The sequence below is a fragment of the Papaver somniferum genome, unplaced genomic scaffold, assembly GCF_003573695.1.
Source record: "Papaver somniferum cultivar HN1 unplaced genomic scaffold, ASM357369v1 unplaced-scaffold_135, whole genome shotgun sequence".
NCBI classification, from domain to species: domain Eukaryota; kingdom Viridiplantae; phylum Streptophyta; class Magnoliopsida; order Ranunculales; family Papaveraceae; genus Papaver; species Papaver somniferum.
In genome coordinates this window covers 10,041,866-10,054,683 of record NW_020622713.1, presented here as the reverse complement: position 1 = coordinate 10,054,683, position 12,818 = coordinate 10,041,866, and the positions used below count along the sequence as shown (strand labels likewise).

At 39.5% G+C, this 12,818-nt stretch overlaps 3 protein-coding genes and 1 non-coding gene across 7 annotated transcripts; all 4 read right to left on the bottom strand.

Moving 5' to 3' along the window:
- Window positions 1-2,921: 2,921 nt before the first annotated feature.
- On the bottom strand, window positions 2,922-2,995 carry TRNAN-GUU. Its single transcript has one exon. It is a non-coding gene; the product is annotated as a tRNA-Asn (tRNA).
- Window positions 2,996-3,088: 93 nt separating this feature from the next.
- On the bottom strand, window positions 3,089-6,336 carry LOC113334085. The gene is made up of 7 exons (XM_026580423.1): window positions 6,332-6,336; window positions 6,264-6,285; window positions 5,659-5,975; window positions 5,511-5,559; window positions 5,164-5,411; window positions 4,625-4,738; window positions 3,089-3,670 (listed from the first exon to the last, which is right to left on the bottom strand). Exons 1-7 carry the CDS (start codon window positions 6,334-6,336, stop codon window positions 3,463-3,465), a joined length of 963 nt encoding a protein of 320 aa, XP_026436208.1. The 3' UTR covers window positions 3,089-3,462.
- Window positions 6,337-6,377: 41 nt separating this feature from the next.
- Window positions 6,378-7,568, bottom strand: LOC113333942. The gene is made up of 2 exons (XM_026580302.1): window positions 7,149-7,568; window positions 6,378-7,064 (listed from the first exon to the last, which is right to left on the bottom strand). The coding sequence occupies exons 1-2, from the start codon at window positions 7,440-7,442 to the stop codon at window positions 6,435-6,437; spliced, it is 924 nt and encodes a 307-aa protein (XP_026436087.1). The 5' UTR covers window positions 7,443-7,568; the 3' UTR covers window positions 6,378-6,434.
- Window positions 7,569-8,110: 542 nt separating this feature from the next.
- On the bottom strand, window positions 8,111-12,252 carry LOC113333899. 4 transcript variants are annotated; one of them, XM_026580266.1, is made up of 6 exons: window positions 12,102-12,252; window positions 11,407-11,480; window positions 11,151-11,302; window positions 10,193-10,397; window positions 8,983-9,850; window positions 8,111-8,663 (listed from the first exon to the last, which is right to left on the bottom strand). In XM_026580266.1, the coding sequence occupies exons 5-6, from the start codon at window positions 9,541-9,543 to the stop codon at window positions 8,205-8,207; spliced, it is 1,020 nt and encodes a 339-aa protein (XP_026436051.1). In that variant the 5' UTR covers window positions 9,544-9,850; window positions 10,193-10,397; window positions 11,151-11,302; window positions 11,407-11,480; window positions 12,102-12,252; the 3' UTR covers window positions 8,111-8,204. The 4 variants fall into 4 exon arrangements, with proteins under 4 accessions (XP_026436051.1, XP_026436050.1, XP_026436049.1 ...); XM_026580265.1 differs by lacking the exon at window positions 11,407-11,480 and having other exon boundaries at window positions 12,098-12,252; XM_026580264.1 differs by lacking the exon at window positions 11,407-11,480.
- Between the last annotated feature and the right edge of the window lie 566 nt (window positions 12,253-12,818).

The window sequence follows — 12,818 nt, the reverse complement described above, 5'->3', positions numbered from 1 at the left end:
GGGCCATTTTCTAATCTAGCAACAGAACAAATACAGTCTATAAATTGAAATGAACGAAACTGAAGAAGGTTGCAGAGTTAAAATTAAAATTACTGTAGAGTTATGCCTAACCAGGGAAGAGGAGCCTGTGGACAGGAAAATATGGTATACATATTCATTTTCTGTAGGTGTGTTCATTGCGGTTAACCTCTCAACTGGTAGGACTACTGTACTATTTTAATATGTGGTACCTACTGGGGGTGTTGGAAAAATGGCATTGAGCCCGTCCAATACAGTCATAACATTGTTCTGAATACTGACAATCTAGTAATATTAAGAATTTATATGCCTTGGAAGAATACTAAAAAGCCATCGCCGATTAGTGACTTAGATGCATCAAATTGTCAGGACAAGCATCTGATCAATGTTGGACATCTACGCGGCAGAGTAACTATATGCTTAGTGTTTATCTTCGTTGGTCCTCCAGCCGTAAGCTTGAGGATGCTTGCTGGTCTCCCGCTTCAAGTGGTTAGTTTACTCCTTCACTTCCAGGTCAGTTTGGATCGGGGCATGTAACTATTCACGCAGTCATATATATGAGCCAAATGTAACTTTCGTTACCTAGAATGTTACTGTTTTACATGAATTTCTTGAACTATTCTTTAATTAAGACTCATGTTATGGGCCTCCAGAGTGAAGCATCTCGATTGCTTCTTCTCAGATGATGCTATGAACTTCGTGTAGTTATAAATTAAAGATGTAAAGCGAAGACAAAGGTGGAATGGCTTTAGCTGCCATTAAAGTTGTTGCATATACATTTAGTTAAGTAAATTAGCTTAAATTGAAGTTTAAGCTAGCCTTGATGTTATGAAAACGCTGCTTACTTTTCTGTCCTTATAGAGAGGTAGATAATGGCCATGCGAGACTTTTATATCTCTCTATCCTTGTGGAGAAATGAACAAAAGTAGACACACTCATTCATGTTAATGGTTGCTGGGTCATCCCAAGTTGTTTATTCAAATTGGAAATTAACTCTATTTTGAAGACATCATTGTTTGATTGGTTATGATTATTTAAACTTGGCAGTTCGCACACGAGAAGAAATAGAATAGATGAGTAGTGATTTTAATAATTTCTTGGATTGAAGTATTTACTCCTCTGAAATGCAGGGAACTGAAGAAGGTTATGTACGGAGAAGTTAGTTACTGCCAGGTTTTGCCTGAGAGGAAAATTTGATGTCGAAGAGGCCAATGTTGACTGGTGGAGGTGGCTATTGCAACCAGGGGAGAGAGGAAAGGCCTTGATATTAGGAAAACTTCACCTGATGACTTTGACGATCCCAAATGGTCAGCCTTATAAGGTAAGCTTCCTTGAAATTTTACATAGAATCATATGTCTCCCTACATCAAGTAATAGTCATGATTGTTAAAATAGACATGCCTTATTGTTATCCTCCCTCCACCCCACCTTTTGTGGAACGGAGGGAATATGACTTTTTGTTGAACCACATAGCTTGTGCTTTTAGCAATTTTCTATTTCAAGTTAGCTTGTGAACTGTGCAGTATTCATTTTTTTACATCAACCCCTGTACTCATTTCACCTATTGTGAGATTCGATTACTCATTCGTAAAACTTTTAAGCTCAAGTGAATTATGTTTGGAAACAGTCATTATACGTCAGTCTAGCATGAAATCTGCAAGATCGACTACTTCATCATCCCCAGTATACTCATTTTACCTTTGTTAGTTCTAGGTATCGGCATTTGAAAATTTTAATTATTGTGGTTAGTGCTGCACCGCAGTTCCCACAGATTAACACTATCTGGATCAACAAACTGCCTACATTATACATTCCATAGAGAGATAGAATTTTGTGAGTCTGGGTCCTAGGTGCGTACTAGACAGCAACAACTTAGTGCAAGTAGTCGTCAGAGAGAGGTCTCAAACGCTTGATAGCGTCATGACAAGTCTGTGCATACAAATGAACCCTCTCTGTAGTCTGTTGCAATTTGTTTTCTTTACAGTGACCAAGTTTCTGGTAGTGTTTCCTTCTTTGTTACTGGTGTACCATGATATATGCAACTACTTTGTTCACCATTTATCCTTACGGAGAAATGAACAAAAGAAGACACTTCCGTTCATGTTAATGGTTACTGGGGTATCCCTAGTTGTTTATTCAATTTTTGAAAACAACTTGATTCTGAAGAGATTATTATTTGTGTGGTTATGGTTATAATTTAAACTCTACAGTTCGAGAGGAATAGAGTAGAAGATTGTGTTCACTATAATTTATTGGGATTGAAATATTCTACTCTTATGAAATGCAGGGAACTGAAGAAGCTTACGGAGTATTACTTACTGTCAGGTTTTGCCTACGAGGAAGAGAAGTGGTCTATGGATGTGGCGATCAAGAGCAGTGTACGGTGTGCTTCAGACCCTATGCTTAGTATTGCCAACAAGTTGTAAATTCCCCAACAAAGGAGAGATGAGTACTTTCACAGCTTTTATATGCTTTTGAATAGTCGGGAAAGTTCCTAAACCACGTCCTTGAAATAAAATCAAGTTGGATAATATCTCTTCAAATTCTCGGTTCATTATATACATGTATATGTATATATGGGGATGATACAACAGAATCAATCAATAGTGCATTTTCATCTTAATGCACAGTTTGGTTTGAATGTGGAGAGAAAAGTCTTTATGAAGAATGTTCAACTTACTGTCTTTGCTTGGCCAAGACTGAGGAACTAGAAAAGCTGCAAAATTTACAATAATCTGCTTCTAGTTTCTCCGCAGTCGTAGAACTGTGAAATCTGCAATTCTGTCTATAAATTGTCCACCTGTGATCCAGTATCAAAATACAAATACGCTTGTGTTTGACAATGAAATCTGTATCAAAATGTTTTGCCGTAAAGATGTCAAAAAAAAAAAGAAAAAAATGTTCGCTAGAAACAGGGATTGAACCTGTGACCTTGTGGTTAACAGCCACACGCTCTAACCAGCTGAGCTATTCCAGCTTTGTTGTTGGGTAACAATCTAAGTCTAATACAAAAATTGGTCTCCCTTATTACAAGGACCCACGACTCTTTTTAGCTCAGCTTGAGAACAAATCACCGAACCACGTGAATTCAGAGTTCACTTTTCTTGTCATTCTGTCTCTCTACTATCTTCGTACAGGAACTGTTACTATCTTTCCTTTGTAGGGAAAAAAAAAAAAGAAAAAAAAAACCAAGAACTATAAAGCTATGTGCATACTGATGAAAAATGACATAGGTGGCCTCAACTATCAGAACGAGAGACTACAAGGAACAGATTAAGAGTTGGACTCCCCCAAGAGAGAGAGTACTCCGAGTCCCTTCACGCTAGTTCTTGTTCTTTACATGAATCTCTCCATCCAGATTATACATAACAGCATTACAAGTATAACAAATGAGATGAGAGAGATAAAGGGAAGTGGGGAATGAACTGGTTGATTATTGATTGATTAAAGTGAAAGACATTGCACCCCATGGGGTAAGTTCCGAGGCATTAAAAGTGAAATAACATATCTTTGGGGGATGGGGGACATTGAGTTCTCAGCACCACCTGGTTGGGCCCTGGTGTGGAACTTGGCAAAACGGTTGATGACAGAAATCTTTTCGAGTTCCTGGCTTTGCACTCTTAAGTCCAATACTGAACAAGTCTTCTCCAATCTGCGTTTGAACAACAATCACAGAGAAAACTTCAAACAGATGTTACAAAAGGAAAATGCAATATCTGAGAAACAGGCTAAAGGAACGAAAAAGGACAGTGAGAAGGTGGGGGAAACCGGGGTGCATAAATTTATACTCAACAGGGAAGGAAATTAAGCAAAACCACAGCACAAGGAAATTAAGCAAAACCACAGCACAAAACAAAGAATCTGGCTTCCAACAACACCACAATCCATTATCATAAACGAGTTCAGGCTCATGGCTAAGCAAATAAACCACTGTCTTAAACATCTGACATCATTAGATCTGAGCTCTAAGGATCACTTACTTGTCCAACTACAAAATGGTATAATTCATAACACAAACATAGCACTCATTTTGAGAGTTTTGTACAAATGACTAAACTATGACTGCAAGATCAGCAACAAGGCACTTTATTGAACTCCCAAAGCCTACTGGTGATACAATTGGATATACTAAACAAAAATTTATCTCTCCACAACAAAGTCATGATTTATAATTATAAATTGTGGCTGCTGGTTGTGAAGATGTTTCAGGCCTTTCAAAGACTCAAAGGTTCAGGAAGATAGATCCTTAGACTAACTTTATTGTTTCCAGTTACATTAGGCATTTTAGAAACCAGATATTCCAAATCTGCTACCCAACTCATACAGCCATACCATTGATACTATGTTTGCCAATGTTTTGCAAGCAGTCCTAATAAAAAAGATAAATACCCAATAGCTATACACATCAGTGATACATAAAAAGCAAGACTGCATTGATGACAAAGTAGTAAAAACTTGGGTTACAAAAAAAAGAGATATGAGAAGAGCAGAGATAGTCATGAAATCATCAGGAAGTGTATGGGTAATAACACGGATAGATTGAAAATTAAATCCACGCTAAAATAAGCCTAACAGATGAAGCCTAACTTCTGAATATGATGCTTACCTCAACAAATCCGATTCCAGCTTCTTCGCTCTACCAGTGAAGTCTTCAATAATTTTTGACTTCGATAAATATTTATCACCCAGTCTCTCAGAAAGTTTAAGCTCTCCAGGTGTCCTGGTGAATCATAAACAAAAAGGTTAGTATTCAAACATAGTTTCGGAAAGAGCGACATAAAAACCCTTCAATAGTCTAACAGGAGCACCAACTCCAGTAACAATCTTAATATGAAAGACCATTGACACCTTCATTGAGAAAGCCAATTTTTCCTCTAACCAATAAATTAGAAATATGAATGACATGCTAAGCCCATATAGAAAGCTTATGAACTGTTCTGCTAGCCTTTTGAAGTGGATGTCTCCTTTATCAAATTATGTTCAGTAACTTCTGTTGCAATCAACCATGTGGGAGCAACATAATAAATCAGAACTGTCACCTACCCAATTTTCCCTCACAATGTTCAAAATTATAACACAGTTTGAGGTATTATCTAGTAAATTCTTTTGAGGGCAGATTGCGATATTTCTGAGGTATATTCTTACTGATTTCTGTTGTCTACTGTTGAGCTCAAATCACTTCCTGTGCTAGGAACCATGATGCACGCGTCCTCTAAAGCTACTTTAGCAATAAAATACACCACCGACTCATAGGAGGAAGTGGCATCTGCAGAAAGAATTGCAGGAGGTGGGGGTCCAAGGAGTTGCTGCATTAACTTTGTCGTCAGAATAAGCCTTCTTCGCAGTAAAAGTATTTGCTGTCCATCCTCGACCATTTCAACTTCATCTTCCACCTACAGAAAGAAGCCAGGCATTAACATCTTATATCCTGTATAGTTCAAAGAAAAGGTAGGAGTTATTGAAATGAGTATAGTGCTAGTCACTCAATGCACCTTCTCTAACAACCGATGTGTAGCATGTGCCCAGTCTTTTTCTGCCATCCTGTACATAGTAAAACAATTTAATGGTTACTGTTAGTGTTCACTTATATGATATGACTTGCATTGAAACAAAAAGATAGATACTACTTGTGACAAACACCTGATGTTTAGAAGCCTTTGAGAACCACGCATTACTTCTTTATGCCATGGCAAAAGATCCAAACCTTCACTTTTGCGCTTCTTTGGCTTCATTACAGACAAACTCTGATCAGTCACCTGTGAGGGAAGAGAGCGAGGAGGAGAAACATGCTCACTGGCTGCCGAGGTGGTGGCTATGCTTTGACTGGTATGAGAAACATTTGCAGGCTCTATCGCAATAGGAGTGTAGCATGTGCGAAGAGAGTGAGAAGGAGAAACACGTTCACTGGCTACCGAGGTGGTGGCTATGCTCTGACTGGTACGAAAAATTTGGAGGCTCTATCATACGAGTGTTCAAACTCTCAGAAGAATTTGCTGGAGCAAACGCCCTTTACTTTCTTCTAGCTTCCTTAATCATTGACTAGTAGCATTTTCCATTTTTGTAGGCACCATACTGCTCAAACCAAGAAGGTGCCATCTGGGGACTAATCTGGGTATTTCAGGTTTAGTGGACGTAAATTATCATGACAGAGCAGTCTTGCAATTTTTTACGACCACTGAATGCAGATACATCTTGAGATGGTAAGTCTTCAGGAATGTGTTGAGCTGAATTTGATCCTCTCTTACCTCTGATGTATAATTATGAACTCTGCATTTTCAGATAAAAATGACTTCTGCATGGCAGTTACAATTACCTCATTGTTTTTACTCCCATCAAAAGGTTGCTGATCAGGCTAAGGGTGGCTATCTGCTGAGTAACATGACCAGCATCTGATCTTTTGAATCTCTTTGCAGAGCTCACATCAGGATCTGTCTCTGTATGCTCAATATTTTGCACTTGCAGCGCAGGGACAAATTTTGCTGTGGTACATGTGCCTGTTTTAGCGATTGGCGACAGGCTTCAAACCCGCTGTTTGAACTGCTTTGGTTCTGAAGGGAAACATATTCTGTTAGTGGGACTAAGATTGGATCTTTCCCACATCTTCTATCAAGTGCCTGATGATGAGGGGGGACCGGCAAAGAATCTGAAGCAATGGAGTTTGCATCAAGCAGATGCTTTTCAGAAGATTCTTGCCCTCGGGACGCACTTGACGTGTCTCGACCAAGGTGAACCTCTTGCAAGGAGCTTTTCTTCCCAGTTTGCTCTTCCCCATCGGTATAGTGCTTTGGATCTCCCGTTTTCCTGGTACCCTGATAATCTTGTTTCTGGACCCATGAGGTTCTTCCCATATTCCTATTTGGCGTATTAATGGAAAGTGCTGAACTTCCCAGACACTGGAGACTGGATGAATATTTTGAAGTCATTGGAAATGAACCCAGTGAAACTCCCAACGAGGCAGAAGGTCTAGAGACAGGTGTAGACTCCAGCACTGGGAGAGGTGCCGCGGGAACCCTCAACTCGCTGCCCGTCAGCTGAGAGTGATGCACCTGAGAAAGATTAAAAGGCTGAATTTTAATAGTCGTGCCAGGAGTATGATCTGTGTTTATGTTTTCACTAGCACTAGATCCAACCTGTTGATGCTGCACCTGATGTCTTTGATATGGTGAAGTGCCTGTATATGTTCCAGCAGGTATCTTTTGCTGCAAGGTTTCATTCGCTTCACCAGATATACCAGATTTACTGTCCCAATGGCCTCTGCTAGAAGGCTGCACAGAAGAAGTGGGATTTAACCATGTCTGCCCCTGAGTAACTATTTGAGCAGAACTGCCGTAACCAGAATAACCTTGCCCCATACCTCTGACATGCTGTGACAGGTTCTGAACCCTTTTGTCAACAGGTTCCACGTTTGCAGCCAAATCTCCCATTGGATGATACTGAAACTTGCGAACCCCAGAAACCTTCCGACCAACTTGACTAATGGATTTTTTGTTACCCTTCCCCAAAGAAGGAGAATCACTAGGACTTGACAACAAATCTCTCTTGGACCATCTGGAATAATTTGATGTGATCGGTTAGAGTTGTAGCTTTCTTAGAGATTTCTTCTTGTTCCCCTGATTTTGACAATTTGTCATAATATCATCTCCTCTGTTTTTAACCAAGGAATCAACATGGTTTCCGAACTTAATATGATTATTATTTTGGACCTGCAGGTTTGCTGGCTGATTGACCTTGGCCAGGTCTGAATTTGGCCAGCTGTAGACTTCCCATGTAAGAAGATTCTCTCTTGGCATCATGATTATCACAACCATTCAACATCCCACCATCACGATCCCTCACCAGATGCATTCCTATGTTAAGATCATTTTTGATTGTGTTGCATGGTGCTATTGTTCTCATGCACTGTCAGTGACACAAATCCATTAGCCGGCGGTATCTCTCTCGTACTCAAACCATTCTGTATTCCGACTTTGGCTTTCAGTGTTATCAGATGAAATGTATGCCCTTGGATCCAAAAGCCATCCATGTTTTGAGCATTTAACCCTATGTCCCCAAAATGAGTAGCATTTTTTGACTCCTCATAATTGGACCAGGCCAAGCTGCTCCAGCAGATTTTTCTGGATGCATGCGTGGCTGCACTGGATAACTATCTTCAGCAAGTGTGTGTGGCATTTGTTCAGAGCTATGATTTAACCATTTGATAGATCCTCAGGAGGCTGGCCAGCATATTCACAAGAGGCACTGTCACCGCTTCGATTCATAGTTGAATCATCAAACAACTGAAGGGGTCTTGAAGTCACAGAAGAGACATGGTGCATATTTTGATCACCCCAATCTTTTCGCTGTTTTGAACTGCCACCCGTAGTTGCATCCAGAGCCCCAGTTGGCATTTGTGTCGTATGAGAACTTAAACCACTCCACTCATCCTGTATCCCGGTGTCATTACTAGAAGTTTCTGCCACAGCGGACTGCATCAGTGCACTCCAGGTTCCACTCTGCATAGAAGAAAACCCATCGAAGGGTTCATAGCCTCCTGTAACGGTGCTACTACCACCAGAAGAAGCATCCAAACCATTGTTCTCCTGTGTATTTTCAGGCCAATCTGCTTGCTGCTGCTTCCAATGAAAATCATCAGCTGATGCATTCACCTGAAAAGAATTTATTTATGGATATAATTTAATAATTTATTTTAAAAAAAATTAAAGCTTGTGGCTGAATTGGCTTGGCACAACTATCAAATAATATCCAGCCTGTCCTGTGTAGCTAATTTTGTGGGTCCTCGATGATCAGGTTTGGCGTGCCTGGCCTGACAAAATAAATGGGCCTGGCAACCTGGCCAACATTTTATAACCCTATGCCTAAACAAGGCTTTTCCTTAAAAACTAAGGTTTTGAACTGAAGTGCCATCTTGCAGAGGATTTACCACCCAAGAACGGGCTATTGAAGGTTGGTGACTTGGTCACTAACCTTGGTTAACATGTCAGCAGGAATAATAGAATATTGACTGTGACCACCCCATATGCTAGCAATTGGAGTACCATATAGAGACTGATCAAGCTGATCAGGAACACACCCCGTTGAATGTAGTACCTGACCCTGCTCAAACGATGAAATAAGCCCAGCAGGGTATCTTTGCGCTGCAGAGGAACCACCATCTTGGGACCAGTTTGTGTTACTAATCGTAGGCATTTCTGAAGAAATCGGTACTTTAGAATCACCTCTCATGTGCTCGGTTGGCCAGAAATTACTAGATGCATTGTGAATATGTAACTCATTACCAAGTCTTGGAAACAGATCACCAGTTAACTGATTTGAGGCAGCGGATAGCTGGTTCATCCGGTTCAGTTCTCTTGATTCTTGGTCTAGTTGCCGCTGCCTCTGAATGTCTTGCAACTGGTTATACATAATTTGCTGTTCCCATGCCTGCATGTCAGTAACCCCCATTTGCAGCCTTGGCCCATGTAGCGGCATCCCTGGTTGTGGGGCCCTCGTGATCTGTTGTTGACCACGGAGGAAATTAAAACTCATATGACCAATTTCTGACTGTTCTAAGTTCTTGACAAGGCAGGACTGAGTTCTGGAGCATTCCTTAGACAAGGTTCATGAAATGATAAGCCTCTCGATGCAAGATTATGTACCCGATTTTGCACACCCTCCGCGAAACTCACCCCGATACTGTTCTGTATGACCTTGTTGCTCATGCAAAAACGACCCATTCAAACTCAGATGCTGATTTCCAGATTGCCTAACACTTAACTCAGGCGTAGCGACAATCATGCAATACCTAAGCCAGGTCACATTTCTGAAAAGTGCCACTCATTGCCTACCGCAGAATCTGCAGAGACCAAAATTTAATGCAGGAAATTATTTAGTGAGGAGAACGGAATGAAATCAGATAATTATATTCAACAGTATCTTGTGCCATATCTTCTGACATTTTCCCATCCTTCCTTACCACCTCTGCTTCCATAATTGCCTCACAGTAACTTACAAGTATCACTCAGCACTTCTTAATATTACACTTTAATCAGAAGTAACTTTCAAAATATCTCTTTCATTTATTTCAAGTTAGAACCATTTGCCAATATATGTGCTTCATACTACAATCCAAAGCATAATCCTTCAAGAGCAAGTACATAATTGAATATGAAATACATCTACAGATTGAAGATCTAACCTGATATCAGGGGATTTTAATTCTTCAAATCAAAAATGGAAGGGATCTCAATCTGTCTTTGGTTTCGAGCCCATGTATTGGTGTCAAAAAAAGGCCAATTTCCACAAGCAACTTGTGGCTAATGCTGCCCCTTGGACAAGTTGCCCTGCTCGAAGAAATTGTGGACCTTGTCCTCCACTTCATTACCAAGCACAGATAACTCAACCTGCAAATTTGCAGCAGCTGATCCTTTCTTAGATAAGATACATTCAAGATACAAAAAGTTCAACATTCAAAACTTCTTTGTAGATTGATAAGAATTAAGGTACAAACTGCTAGAGTGTTGACAGATGGGGATAAGTGAGTCGGAAAAAGGCAACACGTGATCAAGGCCTCTTGCTAAATAGAAGATAGTGTTTAGCGCTTCAATATTCCATCAATGATTTTACATAATAAACACAAAAAGATATAATATTATGATCTGATCTAACGTGATCATAAGCATGTGGAGTACACACAATTTATACAAATATTAATGTTGTAATGTGCTAATTATGAGCTGGGAATGTGTGCTAGTGCGGACATGGAAAACGTATTGTATCCTTTTTATTAGTGAACAACATATATTATACACAAATTGTATACAGACATATATAAACCATATATCTAATTTGACACTATGTATTATTAGTAGATAAACAAATATCTATGGAGTATGGATCAAGGTTTATACCCTCCATGAACCAATACATAAATGTAAGGATTGTCCCTACCTAGGTTATGCCACTAGATTCCTTTATAATCTAAAGTTGAATGTTTTGTTCTTCATTCAATTATGTTTAGTTTAGCTCCAACGGATACCACCTCATGATATAACCAATGAGCTAAAAACATTATGAAACAACAACATCCGCATGCAAGCATCAAAGAGTTAATATACAGTCATTTAGTCTAACACTTGAGTCTTGAACATACTTACTTGTATAAAATGTAAGATGATTACCAACTCAGACTGCCACGTGATAGAAGTAGATCTCACCCCTGGGGGGTTTTGGGATAAGCTTCTTCTTCATGAGGTTGTATGATGAAAAGTTAACACAATAAATCCTTCAGTATCTGGAACGCTGGTCCCTGTCCATAAGTAAAGAAGAGAAATTTAAACCGGATGAAACACCAATTACTGAAATCAACTGAGTAGCACATATTCCTCAGTTAAGAGGAGAGAAGCCAGCAACTTTATAATGTTTAACCATCTATGCGCACATTTCCTCCGTTTCACAAGGACTAAAGCAAAGTTGCAAGCTCAAACCTGTAATGAATTTTGCCTATCAACCAGGGTAATTAAGTCCAATATAAGGAACACAAAGCAATATCGATGGAAATAAGCTCTTAAAAATGCAGAAATGATGAACCATTGTTGAGCTTCGGCAGCATGCATGGAAATAGTTACAGCTGATCGTAGAGTACATTCTAAGCTACAACTGTCAAGTGCTTTTAGAGAAGAGATGCGGTATACAGATTTTCAATCGTGTTAGAATGGAATCCACAAAAGAAGGAATGAGATAAAATTAGGGTAGAAACAAGACTGAACCACAAATCAATATCTTCCCAGGCAGGATGATAACATTTTAACAATAAAGTGAGTGATCTAAATGATTCAGCTCATCCTAGTATGCTTTAATTGGAGGATCTCACCATCATGATACACACAGTATTTCCCAATTCATGTGATCATCACACTCAAAATTGAAATCACAATACTAACAATTCACAATTCAATCAAACAAACAAGCAATTGAAACGAGATCAGATTGATACACATTCCAATACAGAATTCGGCACAAACAAAAATTAGAGAAATAAACCCAATCCAAATCGACAAAAGATATAATTAGGGTTGAAAATGAAGACAGACGGCAGACTTACTCACTTGGTTTAGATTTGAATCCAAAAACATCATCATCATCCTCCAATTATTTGGTGCTACCACTGAATTTCGATCCTAAATGTCGATCGGAATTTGTACTTGAAAGAAAAAGAAAAAAAAAAAGAAAAGAGAGAAGCGGCGTTTCCGGGAGAAGAGAAAGAAATGTGAAATAGTAGTGGGAAAATTTCCAGGAGCTGGCCTGATGATGAGAAACAAAGAAACGGTCCGGGCCAACCCAAACCTTTCCTGATACATGGCATAGGCCCGGACTTGCCCAGTGACAGATCAAAAGCCACAAGGCATACTTCCAAATTTCCAATCTTTTTTGATACACGGTATAGTCTCGGACCTGCGCTGACATATCCAAAGCCACAAGAGAATTTTGCTATTTCGTCCACAATACCCGACCCAACTTAATCACTAATCCAGCGGGAAATAACATTTATCTAGAGGTCCAGAAAAAGGTTTGAGAAGCGAAAATTACTTCTTTACCCATGATATTTCACGTGCGAACACAGTCACGTTTCTCCTAAATCAAGATTCAAAGCCAACATCGATATAAACTAGGGCGCTCAGTAAAGATCAAAATCAAAACGAACAACGATTTAACCCCTGAAAACGAAAACTCAGAAATCAAAAGTAACCCGAATCTGAAAGGAAATCATCAACAGGATCATTACAATCTTCATCTAACCTAAATCATCAAAACCCGTAGATCTG